Below are 20,340 nucleotides of genomic sequence, written 5' to 3'. Positions count from 1 at the left end.
GTTTTAGGCCAAAATGTTATCTCAGAACACAATTTGGAATTTATTTGAGCAGAGAGGGCACATGTCCAGTGCACTGGGTTAGCAGGACTCAGGCACTGGCCTACATATTTCAATGGCCTCTATATATGTATGTGTGTGTTTGTGGATTGTGTGCATGCTGGCAAAGAGCATTTGTGTATAATTCTTCTACCAAAGGATGCTTTTTTCTCTGAATAGTGCCTTTCTAAGGAACACATTGCAAGTGGCACGTCACTGTACAGTTCATAACTGACACACACAGCTTTCGTGTCTTGCCAATGTCCTTTAACTGAATTCATGCCAAAACTGGCTCTGACACGTACAGCACATGGGAGTACAGAAAAGTAAGGCAGAGAGAAAGGCTGACAGAAAGTCTGCCCAATCCTGACCTGAAAGGCAAAAATAAACTCCAAAGCACCTGAATGAAAGTTTTCAAAAAATGAGAGAGAGGCGAGAGATGAAACAAAAGGCAGCAAAGTGAACGAGCTTCAGAAGTGCCTTGGCGTGCAGTTTGAAGGTAGCTGTCACTTTGAAGTATCATCGCTGGATTCAGGGTGATTCTCAGGCATATTAGTTTCCTCTGTCTCTGTCTACTATGTATTCATCATTTTAGAATGGGGGCTGGGGTTGGGAGGGCCAAAGTGAATATGACATACAAACAGTCCATATCACTGGCAAAGCTGTTTTTTCTGCAAGTGGTTTCTCTCTGAGGAGCTTGCAGGTGAAACGTTAGCGTACTCTTCCCTATTCTCAGTTTCTCCGTTCATAGCTGGTGAACCTTGGCTGGCGTAGCATGGCATAAATGATATCTACTATCAGTTTCAGGAGGATGTCACAGGATCTGGCTGTGAGTGATTTCTGTTGTCTCATCTTTGCACAGACAGCTCTCGATCTGGAAGTGGTGGCTCAGCCAAAAATCAGATTTACATTATTCACTTGAAACTGCAGAGACATGCTTCTTTGTTTTTGCTATGAAGCTACGAGGCTAGTGTAGCTAACAAGTAAGGCATACAGTAATTAAACTAGCACTGTGGAAACTGCATGAACTGCTTTCCTTAGACTCTGTTGAGTTCTTAAGTATCTCAAACAGATGAGTTTGAGAAGAGTTTATGAGGTTTGTGACACTCTATGATATACTGTTGTCTGTATGAACTGGCAAAATTACAAACTTCAACATGGCTGCTATTACTGTTTTTAGCTATACAACATACTTTTGTTCATTTTATAGATAACAGTATGTCATACAGCATCACAAACCACACATTTGACTTCAGATTATTCATAACTCAGTATGGTTGGGGTCAAATGTGTGATCATTTGATGCTAATTAGTAAAGTATAAGCATCCATTACTAGCTAGCTATATTAGCCTTGTAGCTGCAGTGCAATTTTGAAGACCATGGGCCAGATTCATAAAATTGTGATTAGCACACATTAATACTCACACATGTGATTAGTCTTTTTAATATCGAGGTATTTTGACCAGTGTCCTAGTCAAGAGACAATCAAAATTTACATATAAAAATGAAGTCATATATATTAAAGACCCATGCCAAGTGAAGCTCTGGCCAGCTGCCAAAATGGTTGAAAGAAATGAAAAGAAAGACAACCAAAAAAAATTTTTTTTAAGGGAATTGATTGCTGGCAAATTTTAGTCAATTGTTTGGTAAAGAGGTTTTTAACTTTTAATTAATAAAAAATATTTTTTCAAGTAGAATTGTAGGACTCGAATGTTTTAGCAAGTAAGAATTCATTTTTCATTGATAGGGTTTAAGCCATCCATTAAAATTAATGTTTTTCCTAATATACATTTAAGTTTAACATGTGGTCCTTTTTTTAATAGACATGCTGAAATTCCTATGGCAAGTCAAGCTGTTTTAGCTTTTAGTTCCTATTTTTCTTGATTTCAGTTTATTTCAGTTTGCACATAAGAAAATAAAATTTCCACTGGTAAATATTAAATTTCAACTAGTAGACATTGTTTCTATTTGTCAGAAATGAATTTTCACTAGTAGAAATGTCATTTTCACATGTGTGTATTGAATTCCTTTGTAAAATCAATTGTAAATGGAAAAATATGATTAAATGCCAGCACTGCAATAAAATCAATACAAACATAACAGAAAATTGTATGCATTTATTTGCATGATTTGCTTTGTAAATCAGTCCATAATGGAATGGTAAAGAAATGTGAAGACTGCATAGTTGTTCTTTACCAAGCCCTGCAGTCAGTGGATAAATTTAGTAGGATTGTTCAGTGCTTGGCTATATGATTAACACGTAACTGTGTTGCAGGTGGGAGATATGCACAGGTGCTGTTGTGAACAAGGTTTCGGGTATTTAAATAAGTACACACTCAACACTGTGCGCTAATCAAGCAATCGGCAATCACCTCAGCAATGAAGCAGTAGGTTCCTAGATCATAAACAATAGGACATCAACTGTAACCCGCAGGTAACCCTACAGCTGCGTTTCTCATACCAGCAAAGCAGCATCAGCCGCTTTAGTCATATTCCAACTGGAACAGTGCACTTCGGCTGGCCCTTCAGGTTTCTCTGCTTACTGACTTTTTTCTAGTGTGGCTGCTTAAATCCATCAGTAAATCAGAAGAGCAAAGAGAGCGAGAGAGAGAGAGAGAGCGAGAGCGTGGAGAAGAAGACGAAAGAGAGGGAAAGAGGAGATCTGATGGTGCAGAACACACCTACACCTCTGAGTCATCTTCTCCTCACAGCCCAGCTCTCTCTCTCTTTCTCTCTAACTATCCATCTTTCTCTCTCACGCTCTCTGCCTGCACCCTGTGTGCCTGAAGTGGGCGGCGTGTGAGAGCAAAATTCCCCCCTCATTCGCTGTTGCACACACACGAACATCACAAGAGACGGCTGGTATTTCCATCATTTCGAGCTTGCAGGGCTTTACGCGGGTGATTTATATCTGTGTGGGTGTGCACATGTGTGTCATACATCAACATATATATGTAAATTTGTACTTGCATAGTCATTTTCTCATGTGCACGCACGTTTGGTTTTGCATGCTTTCAGAACAAAAACGTCTGACAGTGTAGGAAAACCTGAGGAAAACATGGCTCATCTTCAATATCAGGAGCAACACAATGATCCTGACTTTGTAAAGTGTTATTTTGCTTTCGAAACTGAAAAGATAAAGCCATTTATTTTTGCTTTCTGTTGTTACAGTTAGGGTTAGGTTTAGGGTCAGGCTTAGATTATTCTTATTACATATAGACAGCTGCATACTGTTACTGTTAGACAAAAAAACTCCTTTTTCATTTATTTATTTACTTATTTATTTTAATGTCACTCAGGGTTAGTTTCCCCGACTGGAATAAAGCCAGGACTAGTCTTAATTCCTGTAAGGAGTTTGTCCTCCTTTGCTGCAGTAACAGCCTCTTCTCTTCTTAGAAGGCTTTACACTGGATGTTGGAACATTGCTATGATGATTTGTTTGCATTGAACTACAACAGCATTGGTGAGATCAGGCACTGATGTTGGATGATCAGTTTCGAATCACAAACTCCACTCTATCACAAAGGTTTTAAATGGAAATCTATGGAGATTAACCCCTTATAATCCCAAAAGTGACTAGATGGAAACAAGATGAGCTATTCTTAGGTTATAGAAGTGTATAATAAAACTTTGAGCCTGATGGTGGGCCCTGGCCATTTAAGGGGTTAAGCAAGTTATATGTGTCCAGATGAACACCTGTATGAGCAGTAAGTGCACCAAAGTAGACAACTTCACTAAGGGGTATCTGCAAACATTTGGACATCTTAATGTATATGGCATATACCCTGATCAGGCATACCATTATGACCACCTCCTTGTTTCTACGCTCATGGTTCATTTTATCAGCTCCACTTACTATATAGGTGCATTTTGTAGTTCTACAATTACAGACTGTAGTCGATCTGTTTCTCTGATACTTTGTTAGCCCCCTTTTACCCTGTTGTTATAGTGCTGAGGATCCCCATGGACCTCCAGAGAACAGGTACTATTTGGGTGGTGGATCATTCTTAGTACTGCAGTAACACTGACGTGGTGATGCAGTACTACAGCATTGTTGCTTGAGTTTTTAAACACTGTGTCCACTCACTATCCACTCTATTTGACACTCCTACTTGCTGGATATTTTTGGTTGGTGGAAAATTTGCAGTCCAGCAGTGATAAATACATATACACTGCTCAAAAAAATAAAAGGAACACTTAAACAACACAATATAACTCCAAGTAAATCAAACTTCTGTGAAATCAAACTGTCCACTTAGGAAGCAACACTGATTGACAATCAATTTCACAGCTGTTGTGCAAATGGAATAGACAACAGGTGGAAATTATTGGCGATTAGCAAGACACACTCAATAAAGGAGTGGTTCTGCAGGTGGGGACCACAGACCACTTCTCAGTACCTATGCCTTCTGGCTGATGTTTTGGTCACTTTTGAATGTTGGTGGTGCTTTCACACTCGTGGTAGCATGAGACGGACTCTACAACCCACACAAATGGCTCAGGTAGTGCAGCTCATCCAGGATGGCACATCAATGCGAGCTGTGGCAAGAAGGTTTGCTGTGTCTGTCAGCGTCCAGAGGCTGGAGACGCTACCAGGAGACAGGCCAGTACACCAGGAGACGTGGAGGAGGCAACAACCCAGCAGCAAGACCCCTACCTCCGCCTTTGTGCAAGGAGGTACAGGAGGAGCACTGCCAGAGCCCTGCAAAATGATCTCCAGCAGGCCACAAATGTGCATGTGTCTGCACAAACGGTTAGAAACCGACCCCATGAGGATGGTATGAGGGCCCGACGTCCACAGACGGGGTTGTGCTCACAGCCCAGCACCGTGCAGGACGCTTGGCATTTGCCAGAGAACACCAGGATTGGCAAATTCGCCACTGGTGCCCGGTGCTCTTCACAGATGAAAGCAGGTTCACACTGAGCACATGTGACAGATGTGACAGAGTCTAGAGACGCCGTGGAGAGCGATATGCTGCCTGCAACATCCTTAAGCATGACCGGTTTGGCAGTGGGTCAGTAATGGTGTGGGGTGGCATTTCTTTGGAGGGCCGCACAGCCCTCCATGTGCTCGCCAGAGGTAGCCTGACTGCCATTAAGTACTGAAATGAGATCCTCAGACCCCTTGTGAGACCATATGCTATTGCGGTTGGCCCTGGGTTCCTCCTAATGCAGCACAATGCTAGACCTCATGTGGCTGGAGTGTGTCAGCAGTTCCTGCAAGATGAAGGCATTGAAGCTATGGACTGGCCCGCCGTTCCCCAGACCTGAATCCGATTGAGCACATCTGGGACATCATGTCTCGCTCCATCCACCAACGTCACGTTGCACCACAGACTGTCCAGGAGTTGGCGGATGCTTTAGTCCAGGTCTGGGAGGAGATCCCTCAGGAGACCATCCGCCACCTCATCAGGAGCATGCCCAGGCGTTGTAGGGAGGTCATACAGGCACGTGGAGGCTACACACAATACTGAGCCTCATTTTGACTTGTTTTAAGGACATCACATCAAAGTTGGATAAGCCTGTAGTGTGTTTTCCACTTTAATCTTGTGTGTGACTCCAAATCCAGGCCTCCATTGGTTAATAAATTTGATTTCCATTGATGATTTTTGTGTGATTTTGTTGTCAGCACATTCAGCTTTGTACAGAACAAAGTATTCAATTCAGATCTAGGATGTGGTATTTGAGTGTTCCCTTTATTTTTTTGAGCAGTGTGTGTGTGTATGTGTATATATATATATATATATATATATATATATATATATATATATATATATATATATATATATATATATATACATATATATATATATATATATATATATACATATATATATATATATATATATATATACATATATATATATATATAATGTAAAAATATGTATTCTGGCCCTGTGATGGACTGGCGACCTGTCCAGGGTGTATCCTGCCTTCCGCCCGAAGACTGCTGGGATAGGCTCCAGCTTCCCCCGCGACCCTGACGGAGAAGCGGCTTAGAAATGGAAATATGTATTCTGTTTGTATGAAGTCTTTTCATTTAGGACAGCTGAAGTTTTATGCTACACTATTGTCTATTATTGATGTCAGGAGGATATGAAATATGCAGGAGGTAATGTGCATGCGAGGCAGTGTCATTGTGAATAGGTCTGCTGCCTTTGTGATCCACTATAATGGAAAACAAAGTCATCTCTGCTCGCATTTGTCAGTACCTTCATCCAGCTCTGTAACACCCCCCCGTGTAACACTATTGTTGATCAAGACTGTGCACACATGCACACATTTATAGGCACATACACACACAACCTCTCTCTCTCTCACACACACACACACACACACACACACACACACTGTTCTCCATTTCTGGCCGAGGTCACAATCATCCATTCATGCTGAAGCCCCCTGGTGTTGCATGTCTCCCTCTCTTTCTCACTCACTTTTTCTCTCCCCCACTCTCCCTCTTTCTTTCTCTCTTTATCTCCTTCTCTCTCTTCCCATTTTTGTCTTTTTCCGTTTTTCTCTGTATCTCTCTGTTTCACTTTCTCTCCCTTTTTTGGCTTTCTCTCATTCTCATTTCTCTATGTCTCTCTCAATTTCTCAGTAACTCGTATCTCTTTCTCGCTTGCTCATTTTCTCTCACTCATCTCACTTTTTCTCTGTATCTCTCTAACTTTCTCTCCCCCCTTTCATCCTACCCCCCTATTTAGTCCACCCCCCATTAAGTCCCCATTAAGTCCCCATTAAATCACTAGAAAGGCTCCTATCTTCATTTTGACACTTTCGATTTTTTTCCATTCAAGCTCAAAGCTTTATACACTCTAGGCATTTTGTAGCCCAAGGAGCTAAAAATTCACCTCCATACGCTGTGAGGATTCTGGATAATTAGGCCGAAACAGTGGAAAGCCTCAGTGTTTTTCTCTTCTCCTGAAAAGTGGTTGTTTTGAAAAATAGGCCTGGTAATGAAGGAGGAGGGATAAGGCGATATTGGACGGGAGTAAGAGGAGGAGAAGAGAGGTGAGGAAAAAAGATGAAGGAGATTAAACTCCAGTGAGGATGGGGGAAGTGAAGAGGGCTTGCGGGGGAGAGAAATGGTAAGAATGAGCTGAAGGAAAATGAACCTCTGAAATGCTATTCAGAAGAGAAAGTGAGGCAGGAAAAAGATAGATGACTTGTTATAGTAGTAGAACGTGCTAGGAGACGAGAGGTGATGGATGGAGCTGCTTCACTCCTGCAGGATGTTCACAGTCCTGCAGAGTTTAGCTCCAGCCCAAGACCAACACACCTGATCTGAAGATGCTGTTTAGTTAGACTGAGTTCTGTGAATCAAGTTTGGAACTGAAGAGATAGAAGGATGGTGACCACTGGACTACTTATTCTATGGAAGCACAAGCTAGAGCTGCACAATATGGACAAAATACTGTTTTTTTCCTGATTAGACTGCTACATACTTGCAAAACACTGTACAATATATTGAAAATGCACTGTAACCCAGTAATGTGACTTGGTCCACAAGGCTTCATTTTTAAATTCAATTCAATTCAAGTTTATTTGTGTAGCGCTTTTTACAACAATGTTGTCACAAAGCAGCTTTACAGAAGTTTGAAAACATACAGTTACAACATATATCCCTAAGTGAGCAAGACAGAGGCGACGGTGGTAAGGAAAAACTCCCTCAGACTGGAGGAAGAAACCTTGGGAGGAACCAAGACTCACAAAGGGAGACCCATACTCCTCTGGTCAAACAACATTTACAATTTAATAGGCTAAAAACTAAATCATTAGCTTGGATCACATAAACTAATTCATGAAAACACCCACTGAAACACCAATGTGGAACTGTAATTGGTCAAGATGCCCACAACTCACAGTGAAAACATTTTGATTGGTTAGAGGGTTTATTTGCATATGACAACCTTTTACGATCCCAGTAATGTGAAGGCTGATCTGGAAATATTGATTAACAAGCAATATATTTTGCAGTCTCAGTATCAGGGGGTCAGATTACTTAGCTTTGGCAGTCTATATGTAGGATTCCTACTGTCAGATTGGACAGAATGTCAGATGCATGGTTATATACCACCCACATTTACTTTTATTGTAATGCATGTGAGTGGAAAGATTATCTACATCAAATGTTTATAGTACCAGAGTGCAGAAATGTGCTTTTGCATCCTCTTTACAACAGACACCATGTGCTGCTTTTCCTACATGCATTTATGTACATCTGATTTCACCATGCATTATGCAGCACCCATCACACAACGTGACTGGGCATTTTTTGGGCATGGAGGTGGGGGCTGGGGCTGGGGGGATTATATAAACCTCTCCATGTCTACAAAGCATTAAAAAACTTGGTTGGCAATTACAGCAACGGTGCTGTGCCAGGTTGGAGAGGTATGAAGTTTGACTTCAGACAATGCTGTGCTGGGAGGGAGATGGTAGAAAGAAGCCCAGAGGGCCAGCTGAAGCTCACCGGAGGAACAGCACCCTCACTGCGCACGAAACACACTTCACACAGCGGCTCCAGCCTCACACAACACTGGCAGTGTGGATGAGAGGAATCTGTGAAATGAGCTTTTTTGTTCCATTTGTTCTGCTGCTGTGTACTAGAATTTCTTTTGAGCTCTGCCACTGTAGATTTCATGATGGATTAATGTCTCCGTAATACCTTAAGAACATTCTGTAGTGGTGCTGTTGCAAAATACAGTTAACCTCTTGAATTGGTCTAGGAAACACCTTTAATTAATATAGATCCTTCAAATCATATGGAGGTTCTTTAAACACAACAAGGTTCTTCACACTCATTCATTTCATTTGCAAACATGCTTCTTTAAAAATATCCATTGAAATGTTCTTTAAAGAACCAAAACTGTTTTTTCTATGTCTGAACTTCAAACAACCCTTTTGGAAGCTTTAGCAGGTTTTTTAGTTCCTCCTTTAGAGAATTTGGAGCAATGTGATTTAGTAACATTGATGAATAATTCAGTACTATTAAGCTAACATACAAGACTGAGCACGATGACTCTTTGAAGTTAGAATATGAAGTCAGGTGCATCTGCATTTTCTATGAAAAACAGAGAGATGTGGCATCAGTTGTATTTCATAAATAGTAGCAGGCCGCTCACAAATTGTGTATTAGATATTCTACCCTGTTTGCATTGTGATAAATCCACTGTAATGCATGGTCTTTTGGAGTTTATTGGTATAGAATATGAAAAGAAAAGGATAAAATGAGATATTTATAAAACATACTGATGTAGAGCCTTTACATTATATGGAGGCCTGAACTTTGAAAATGTCTTCACCCTCAAGCATCATATTTACAAATATGCTTCTTTAAAGAACCATTCACCGAAAGGTTCTTAAAGGAACCAAAGGGGGTAGCTTCTATTGCATCACTCCTCTTTGGCACCTTTAAGAATGGACCCAACCACTAAGTTGGGTCAAAGAGTTTCCCTTTTGGGAATTCACACTTGAAAGCATCAATATTATTGAGTAACTACTATGAATAATTCAATTAAAAAATGTGAAACTAATATGTAAGGGTGGGGAATTGAATTGTGGCGCACATACAGGCCCCTGCCGTTTATTTTTTTTTTTCAAGAGCTAATGCAATGGATGGGGAGATGGGGGTGTGTTATCTATCATCAAGAGAGGCCCTTTGGGCTTTGGCCTTTCAGGTAATAGATCTTCTTCATTTCTCTCACTCGTTCTCCCTAAGGCAGTACAGTGCTGCTTGGCTACACTACCCTGTTAAGGCATTGGCACAGTAAAATGTGTTAATGTCTCATGCTAATGGCCCTTTGTCCATGTGTTTGAGACCCCCTTTACCCATGGCTGCGGTTTGTGTCCACACAGATACATGGACAGTAATCAAACCGAGCTTATGCTGGTTTAAGCTGCAACCCCGTGAGACCATTCAGAGGCTAAGTGGTTGATTGCCTGATTGATGGTTTTGAGGATTGATGTATTGATCTATAAATGGATTGAGAGATTGAGTTGGTGTGAATGTTGGAAATCTGACAGGATGCCTCCACACATCTGTAGAGGCGGCTGGTGAAGGCTGAGAAAAGGAGGCCGACATGTTAAATTTATTAAGCATGAAATATAAATGCTTATGTGTGTTTGAGGAGGCGAACATTTGCGAGGCTGAAAGGGTCGGCCAGCCGCTGTTTATGCTCTTGTAAAGCATTTTACGTGTTAGTGGTGCTGCTCTGAGCCCTGAGTGGGTGAAGGCCACAGCGGAGCAGATCAGAGACGGAGATGGCAGGTGGGAGGGGAGAGAGAGAGAGAGAGAGAGAGAGAATTAGAGAGAGAGAGAGAGAGAGAGAGAGAGAGACAGAGAGAGAGAGGACAGTGAAAACAGAGGAAGTGAGATGTGGTCTTGTGCTCCACAGTTTTGTCACAGATTGTGACGCAATTACAGTAGGTCATCACACACAAGCTGTCTGCTCAGTGTGCACACACACATTCTCACACACACACACACACACACACACACACACACACACACATATCATGTCTGTATCTTTTCTTTCAAAATGCTTCACAGGTTATGTTTGACCATTACCTTGAACAATTATTTACATTTACAAATGCATTCTGTTGCTAGGTTGAACAAGCTTTAAAGAATGTTGACAAAAATCCTAATGAATTTAAGCTGCGTCGCTACATAATACTGAGTATCTAGTTCTATGCTATCTAAGTCCTATTCTACTGAGCTTCTGAGTGCTACTACCCTGTAAGCATTGGACTCCTTCTTTGGAGATAGCGATCTTGATCCTCAGAGATGCCACAGCCATCCAAGGAATGTAAAAGAGCATTATTGGCCTTGCTTTGTCTGGGTGAGTAGGATGCCCCTCCCTCCAAGCATGTTGAGTTTCCCAAAGATGTTGCATTAGTAGCAGTTCAGAAGAACTTGGTGGCTAGCTTCACATCTCTTGAATAAAGTGTGTGCCAGGTCAGGTGTTGTATTAGATTTATTTCCCCCTCAAATTCATGTTTCCCTTTACCAATCAGTTATTAAGACCCTTATTAGTCCCACAACAGGGACATTTCACGTCCGCATTTAACAGTGGGCAGCCCAATCCTCAGCGCCCAGGGAGCAGTCTTGCTCAAGGACACCTCAGTCAAGCACTGTCGCCTCTGAGGATCAAACCGGCAACCTTCCGGTCACGAGGCTGGTTCCCTAACCTCCAGCCCATGACTGCCACAATGTTATGTGCATTCACTTAACAGAAATCAATGGCAAACAACACTAGAACTGCAGCAAGTGAAAAAGTTACAGAAAAGCTGTATGGCTGCAAGGTTGACACAATTAAGAACAAACAACCATGAAACATTAACTTTTTTACATTCTGTAGTTCCAGTCTTACTTGGAATTTATGAGTGAATGCCTAATCACACTCAATTGATCCTGCCATTATGATAACATTACCTTATTTCATATAAAATAAATAAATAAATAAACCTTAAATTTCTGTATTTTTATTTAAACTAGATAAGTTGAATGGGGTTTTTCCCAGCATTATGTCAAGCCTGTCCAGTCTCGCAGTAGATGCTCTTAAAGAACATAGCAATAGAGGGAGTCAATTAATTGCAAAATCCACATAAGAAGTCTAACTTCATGTACTATTTTTGTTAGTAATAGAATACAACACAATAAAACTAGTAGTCATTGAACTGATGAGCTGTACAATATACAGCCCAGCAGAGCTGTAATTGGACCCTGTGGAATGCATAGTGTGTGCTTTATGCATGTTATGCATTTGACTTCTGTGCTGTGTATTGGATATATGTTCTGTCATAGTCTATTATAAGTGTATATATATTGTGTGTGTGTGTATGTGTGTGTGTCCTTTAAGCCTGGGGCCACACCCACACCCACACACTAACTGGCTGAAGGGCCTCAGGGGCAAACGCCTAGGCAGCATCTCCATGCCAACGCTGAGCACAGGCGAGAGAAATGAAAACTCCTCATTTATTTCATTATTTATTCTCATCAAATTCATGTCACCATGGCAACAAGAGTTTGCATCTCTCTCTCTCTCTCTCTCTTTCTCTCTCTCTCTCTCTCTCTCTCTCTCTTATCCTCCTCCTCAGGGAAAAGAATCATCAAGCTGAGAGACAACATAGATCTTCTGGCCATAGGATCTAGTGCACCCACAACCATATAAACAGACGCGCGCACACACACACACACACACACGCACAAAGAGTTGTGTTTTTAATATATGAAACCCATCTGACCATCACTTTTCAATGTAGTTCCTCTGGGATTTTAGCTTCTTATTTATGCAGCAATCAATAACAGAGCTGTAGCAGGAGTTATTGAAGTAGCTCTGCATACACTGACGGTGTCTATGAGTGGTTTATATGACTGACTCTCTTGCTGAAAGAGATTACACAGGATGCAGCTTAACTCTTAGAAATATATAGTTGTTACAGTTCTTTTGCTGTATAATGTAAGTGTAATTACATAATTGCATGGTTGAGGGATGTACCAACATGGGAATTTAGGGTAGATGCTGATGTCTGATATTTTATCTGCTAATGCCAATACTGATGCAAATATATAAACATTTTATGAAGTGAATTTAAGGTTGCATCTAGGATTAGCTTTACAGACAAATATAGCATTTATTTTTAGAGGGTACAAATGCGGTAAAATGAATCAAATGCAGATATTTTTCCCAGTAACCCTTTATTGCATTAACATTCTGCTCTTCTGGAGTACAATAAATATGTCATAAAACACTGGTTTGATGTATATGTTAAATCTAAACAGCTATCTGCTGTTGCTTTTTTTTTAAAGTGAATATCTGCCAATACGCCAAGTATGATTCCAATATCACCATGTGTCCCTAATTACATAGTGAATTACATTTACCTTTGAGTCTGCACTTATCATGTCCTTCCATTTTATCAGCCAATAGAAAAGTGTGTCAAATGTTAGCATTTTTCCTTAACAAAACAAGAAAAAAATCTAATCATAATAAAATGTCTCCTTTTCTATCTACAAACACAAGCATTATATCGACTGAAAATTCAGAACAGAATTCTTCTGCTTGTTTCAGTGACCTACAAATAAAAGAACAGTCTGCATGTTTTTGTCATGGGCTGATAAGTCACTCTCACTTTCTGTGTCTCTCTGTGTGTTGACAGTGTGCGGTGACATCCATGGACAGTTCTTTGACCTGATGAAGCTGTTTGAAGTGGGGGGCTCACCTGCCACAACGCGATACCTCTTTCTGGGTGACTATGTGGACCGGGGCTATTTCAGTATCGAGGTGAGAGCTTTTCATATCAGACCATAACACCTCCTTCATAATGTGACTGTTACCGTGCCCTAATAAATATACAGCTTTAAAACCATGGTTCAGCCAAAAGTCAGATTTGTACAATTTCTCCCTTTCCCTAAATCCAGTCAGTTAGCTAAGACACGTATGGTGTCTGAAGCTACAAGGCTAACGTAGCTAACAAGTAATGGAAGTTCAGCTTTGTGCAAACTGCATGCCTAAATAATCACATGTGTATCAAAATGCACGTTGAGGTGCAGAATAATCTCAAATAGAGCTCATGTTCAAGCTGTGTATGTTGTACTCCAGAGTGGTAAAATGTTTAAGCGATGCTGGACTATTGGGCTAAAATATCTGCATTTTATTACATTTTATTGTATTTTACTGCATTTGTAACCCTGAAGACATGAATGATATATTTCTCTGAAGTGTCATGTTCCATCTTTCCACATGTTATAAATGTTTATGCATCTGTATCGTCAACTGCAGAACATATATAAAAATTAGTGGCTGTTGGCTTTATTTTCTGGGGTAATTTTTGATGAAACAAGCACTCAACCGACTCTCATTGTTGAAAACATATGAGGTTTAGGCAGAGATTTTGGGTTGAGGTTAAGGTTAGGGTAAGAATTAGGGCCAGTGTTAGGGTAAAGTTTTGCGTAAGGTTGGGTAAGGTTTTGCGTAATGGAAATAACATATTAACAGCCTAAAAGTAATAACATATTAACAGCCTAAAAGTCTTAAAGTAAGTAATGTCTTAAAGTAAGTAATGTATCAACAGTACATCTTCATATTTACTTCAATGTATTCAGATGTTGCACTACTGCCACTTCACTAATATGTTGTTAATGTGTTACTGATCTGTTAAGACTTTATTAATCATCTACAAAGAATCACTCCAAAAAGGTGTTACCTATTTTTAATAAAGGTTAGAACTTGATTTTTGTTGTGTGATTATCAAAATTGTCCCATAACTGTTCTGTTGTGGGCTGGAGGTTAGGGAACTGGCCCTGTAACCGGAAGGTTGCCGGTTCGATCCCAGTGCTGACAGTCTATGACTGAGGTGTCCTTGAGCAAGACACCCAACCCCCAATTGCTCCCCGGGCCCCGTGAATAGGGCTGCCCACCGCTCTGGGCAAGTGTGCTCACTGCCCCCTAGTGTGTGTGTATTCACTAGTGTGTATGTGGTGTTTCACTTCATGGATGGGTTAAATGCGCAGGTGGAATTTCCCCGTTTGTGGGATTAAAAAAGTATCACTTAATATGGATCTGCTCCTGTGATCTGCTAACCTGACCCTGTTGTTGACTGTCCTTTGGGATGAAGATGAAGATGAACAGCTCTGTCACCTCGGCCTCAAGTCCAGAGCTGAGAGGCACCAATCAGGAAATAGAGAGCTTTCTGAACTGACACGCTGGACAGACGTGACCAATTACTCCATCTTTCCCTTCATTCCCTCAGGGGATGATTATCCCCCCACAAACACACACATGTATACAATACATACTGTATTATATAATCAGTCAACTCCAAATGCCCTTGTTGGAGGCATTGTGTCCATCTAAACGCACAGAGTACTTAATTATGATTTGATCAATCAGCTGGAGTCTTTAATCATGGCTGTACTGGAGAGTGTGTTGTGCTCCAGCATTAATGGGAATGGAGTACAAGCTGTGTTCTGGAACTGTGCTGTTTCATGTTTCAGGCTGTAGGCAGCCAGCAAGCATTTTTATTATAGAGGACTACAGTGCTTGTAATGACATATGATATTGTTAATGAAATTTTCAGTGAAATACAGAGACCATCCTTCAGCTATTGAATTTCCAGTCAAAATGTTATTCATTCACAAAATTCAAATGTGTTTCTATCCATTCTTCAACTGTGAGAAGACAGCACTATGAGTCTGAAAAAATGTATAGCTGTCATGAAGCTGATACAGAGAAAATATTTAAAAGAAGAAATGTGTAAATCAAACAAAGATTCTGCTGGTCTTCTCAGAACAATGAAACTTCAACATTATTAAAGGTGTTTTGGATTACTTGGATCTGGAGATAAAGGAAATGCAACCAACTTCTAAGATTGAACTTTGGAGGTGTGGAAAATTATCAAAGTCAAAGCAGGTCTCCTGAAAAAAAAAGAAGCTGTAAATACTGATATTGCATTCAGTTGTTCATTCATATATGCTGAAAATAACCTGTACATAATAGACATTATGACTGGAATGTAAATAAATAGCAAGTGGTCTCTGAGACACTGTCCTGTGATGGACTAGTGACGTGTCCAGGGTGTATCTGCTGGGACTGCTGGGATAGGCTCCAGTTATGAATGTATGTTGTGGCCTTGTACTGTGTTGCATACATTTATAGAACAAATGCCTCACACTTACTCTCTGCCTTTCTTTCTGTCTACAGTGTGTTTTGTACCTTTGGTCACTGAAAATCCTCTACCCAAAGACACTATTTTTACTGAGAGGAAATCACGAATGTAGACATTTGACAGAATATTTCACCTTCAAACAAGAATGTGAGTATGTGTTCTTGTATTATTTGCCATATCTCTTAAACGGCTTTTTGCTCTTTTATTTATGAGGAGTGCAGCATTATTTAGCTCTCTGAATGTAAACTCAACCCAACATTTTCCAACTCTCACAAGCCTAAATGTTAAACTGGCATGCACACTTAAAAGAAAAGAACCATAATTGGAACCATATTTAAAACCATATGTTTTATGAAGAACCATGACTTCTATGTAGAACCATTTCATGCTTATGGGTTTTTCGCTTGGTGAAATGATTCTTCAGATTGATGGAGAATGGTTTTATATGTAACCTTTCGGAAAATGGTTCTAGATAGCATGTAGGGGGTTCTATTATATCTACTATTATCTACTATGTGTTACAATGTCATGTTTCTATCTATAGCCTAACTATATAAATTTTTGGTGGAGAGGTTTGAAAATGGTTAAACAAACAAACTAACATCCATAAAATCACTATTTATTATTTATATGATTTATATATATATAAATGTTGTCAAATGTTGTCACAATTTCTACAGAAACTGACCAAATGGGTCTAATGTTATCTTGAAAACTGACATATACCCTTTTTGTGTGTGATAAATAAGAAAGTTAGTAACGTTTAGCTGAAGCGTAAAGCGAATTACTTTGCAACTAGTGCACAGAATGATACCTTTGTGAAGAAATGTGCTTTTTTTAGCTAATATCCTCACAGGTAGATTGCTTTTTAATCAACAAGATTCTGTGATCCTTGTGTGGTGTTGATGTTTTTTGTTACTCAGTGGTCTGGTGGACGCACCATATTATTGTTTTTTAAATCAATACAGAAATAACAAATTATGTTAAAAATATATAATGTTTAAAATATCACAAGTGGCCAGCTTAGGGTTTTCCTTTAGCAGCTGTAGCCAGTCAGCAGCCTGTTCATGTTTTCCACTCACATACATACATATACACACACATACACATATACAAACACATACACACAGACTCACATACACTAACAGCAGGCCATGTAGGAGAACGGAATCAAGGGACATAGCACCCCAACACCACATGTGTGATATAAATATGTAGGGGGTGAACGGTGTCATTGAAAATGTCATTGAAAATGTGTTATTTAATATGTTCTTCACAGAAAATGAGCAAAGGTCAAGGAATCTGAGGTTTGCTTTTGGTAAACATTAAAAATGGGTCCCACAGATCTGAACACCACACAAGAGTTAATATATAAGAAACCCTAAAACAAAACATGACCTGTGCAAATGTTATGGCACAATTAATTTATTTTCAGTGTAATAAACTCATCAAATAAATAGACATTATACAATTTACTTAAATGTGTCATTTTTGCCATGATGTGTTTGCTTATTTTCACTTGGAAAAGCAGCTAAACATTTCATTTGACCAGGTGTGTTCAAACTGTAGATTTACCATGAAGTTTTTTCACCAAAGTCAAAAGGGCTTTCGAAAAGGGCTATACAAAAGCTATCAATTAGCTACGAAATGATAACACATCCTCAGAGGTGTATTCTGTGATGGTCCGAATCCAACTGACAGGATTATAACGCTGTGTTTATAGGCTAATGTTGGGTCAGTGTGCTATGGCCTTAAATTCTCAGCATGATGATGTCAAAACACTATTGAGTAAGGAGATGTGTTTGATCCGGCGCACTCAGTGAGAATAGCTCATGTCCGTTTATGTGAGGAGCAGCTGAATGAGAGGAGAGAGAGATGGAGGAGGGGAGGGGGTGCAAACTCAGGATGAGGTAATGGCTGAGAGCTGAGCTATCCCACAAGGCCCAGCGACAGAATATAGACACAGGTGAAGGGGGGGTGGATAAAAAGAGAGAAAGACAGAGAGAGAGAGAGAGAGAGAGAGAGAGAGAGAGAGAGAGAGAGAGAGAGAGAGAGAGAGGTGTGGAGTTGGCGGCAAACTATTTTTGTACCTACTCTGCTGACCTGTCACCATGGATACAAATGCCTTTGAGAGGCGGTGAATTGAGATTTGATGAAAAAAAAAAAGGAACATATATGTCGACCCACGCAGAGAGGGACCTTTAGCAGACTCACAGACACTGTTGCTTCTGTGTATGTGTGTGGTGCCTTGAGACACACATGGGGGGCTAGGAGAGTTTAGCCCAGAGCAAAAGAGACAGATAGGGGAGAGCGAGAGCTGGAGAACATGGATATGTATGATAAGCTGCTGCTATTTAGTATCAGCTTTTTCCCCATTCTAAGATGTTTTGGATGACAAAACTCGCTCTAAAAATTAAAGAAATAGTAAATACTACTGTTCAAAAATTTGGAAACTTGTCATAGTAATAATTTTGCATGTTCTATACAGTATTCATTAATAAAATATATTTAAATATTCTAGGCTAGAAACCATACACAGTACATACACAGCACTATTCAAAACTTAGAGCCTACTCTTCATTTATATAATTTACAGCCAAAATGGACATTAAGTAAAATTCGTTCATTTTTAGGAGATAATTCTGAGAGGATTAGATATAAAATAATCCATAAGCATAAGGTAGGAGAAAGTCAAAGTGGAAAAACAAAGGTACCTGTAACACTCAGACAGGGTTGTCAGATGCACATGCAGAGAGTCTTTTAATAAACAAAATCCCTAGATCAAAACCATAGAATTAACAGGCAAAGAGTACAGGAAAAACAGGAATGACCAAAACACATTGAAGGTAGCTCGATAGGGACACGGAGAGTGGCAATACCTCGCAAGGAGGCAGAGTGAGAGTCTGGGTTATAAAGGGTGCTGATGAGGGGATTGTAGGCAGGTGTGTGTGTGTTGGGAGGAGTCAGCCTTTCAATACTCCGGAGAAGCTGATCCCTGGATGGAGGAACAGCCAGTAGGCATGACAGTACCAAAAAATGTAAAAGTTATAAAGAAACTGACATTTGCACAGTACTGTAATTAAATGTTTTAGACAATATGTCAGTATTTTGTGCACAAGGAGTGATGTATTTTCTGTTTCACATTATGGATGCTTTTTGAAAACAGTGATTCCAAGCTTTTTATCAGTACATTGTGAATTTTTTCCATGCTAGTGTCCATTCTGCATAGGTGAAAATAGCTCACATCCTTCTCTCTCTCTCCCAGGTAAAATCAAGTATTCGGAGCAGGTGTATGACTCGTGTATGGATGCGTTTGACTGCCTTCCTCTGGCTGCACTCATGAACCAGCAGTTCCTGTGTGTTCACGGTGGCCTGTCCCCAGAAATACACACATTAGATGACATAAAGAAGGTACTGACCGACCCATAGGAGCTCAGGCCCACTATAATAGCAGGGCCATGCATGCTGGGGCAGTGGGCAGCTGCATGAATACAGCAGAGAGTGGGTGTTTGTGTGTGTTCAGTGTGGGGTCTTTATGACACATCTCTGTGGGACTTACAGTTGGACCGGTTTAAGGAGCCCCCAGCATTTGGGCCCATGTGTGACCTCCTGTGGTCAGACCCCTTGGAGGACTTTGGCAATGAGAAGAGTCAGGAGTACTTCAGCCACAACACAGTCAGAGGCTGCTCCTACTTCTACAGGTGAGAACGCTGCGCTCACTCACAGTAACTGAAAACATGAAAACAAGACTTGGCCTGTATGAAAAGGTCATCTGAGTAGAGAGGAATGCTGTACATTTTGTATTTCAGGTAGTCTTCTGGCTTTCTAAAGTCCTGTGTCTCCTGATACCTAAGGCTTATGGTGATATGCTTGCCCAAGTGATTTGTCCATATGTGTTTCAGTATTTATGTTCATGCATATGTATGATCACTCATATGTGTGAGAGGGGGAGCTGAGACCCACCTTGTGTATGTGTAAGGGTGCGAGTGCCATGTGTGTTTGTATCAGTAAACACTGAGTTGCCAGTTTATTAGGGTTGAGTACAGCCGGGCTATTTTTTGTTTCTTGCACTACCACATGAAAACTGTAGAGGGAAATCATTTGATTTTTCTATATTTGTCTCTTTTATCTGTCTAATAAAATATTTTGAATCAAAAACATTTTCCTGAGTATAAATATATAAAGACAGAGTATGTATTACAATCATCTCCATGCCAAGTGTAGTTTTAACTGTATCATGGGACAGTTATAATAGACATGTGTCTTTTGAAATATGCTAGAGTTTTATATAGAGTTTTTTTTAAACAAAACTAATGCATTATCATATTTTAATGTGATAAACTTTATTTGTTGTTACATTAATGTTATATTAATTACTACAGGAAATACTCAGGGTCTCTTTATTTTTAATTTGGTATTTTTAAAAATAATTAGTCACTGCCAAAAAAAGTATAACATAGCAGCTGTCCGTTATAATGTGTGAACATTTCATGATGAATGGCCCAGTAGAAATTATCTGCAATTTTTACACTTTTGCCTTCTGCTGTAAAGTTAGATACATATGTTTTGCTTTGGACTGCAACAAACTGCCAATATCTATTCATAAGTAAATAAAATGGTAACACCCATAA

At 40.0% G+C, this 20,340-nt stretch overlaps 1 protein-coding gene across 3 annotated transcripts in view; it reads left to right on the top strand.

Moving 5' to 3' along the window:
- The window catches only part of ppp3ca (protein phosphatase 3, catalytic subunit, alpha isozyme), a 64,650-nt gene that overhangs the window by 22,131 nt on the left and 22,179 nt on the right, over positions 1-20,340 (top strand). For all 3 annotated transcript variants that reach the window (XM_017698705.2, XM_017698704.2, XM_037545707.1), the window contains exons 3-6: positions 13,202-13,326; positions 15,745-15,856; positions 18,975-19,120; positions 19,271-19,410. In XM_017698705.2, coding sequence (XP_017554194.1) covers positions 13,202-13,326; positions 15,745-15,856; positions 18,975-19,120; positions 19,271-19,410 — 523 coding nt within the window. The remainder of the gene's footprint in view (positions 1-13,201; positions 13,327-15,744; positions 15,857-18,974; positions 19,121-19,270; positions 19,411-20,340) is intronic.

The sequence above is a fragment of the Pygocentrus nattereri genome, chromosome 16 (assembly GCF_015220715.1).
Source record: "Pygocentrus nattereri isolate fPygNat1 chromosome 16, fPygNat1.pri, whole genome shotgun sequence".
In the NCBI taxonomy this organism is placed as follows: domain Eukaryota; kingdom Metazoa; phylum Chordata; class Actinopteri; order Characiformes; family Serrasalmidae; genus Pygocentrus; species Pygocentrus nattereri.
The sequence above is the reverse complement of the archived record's forward strand: the minus strand, read 5'-3'. Positions and strand labels throughout refer to the sequence as shown.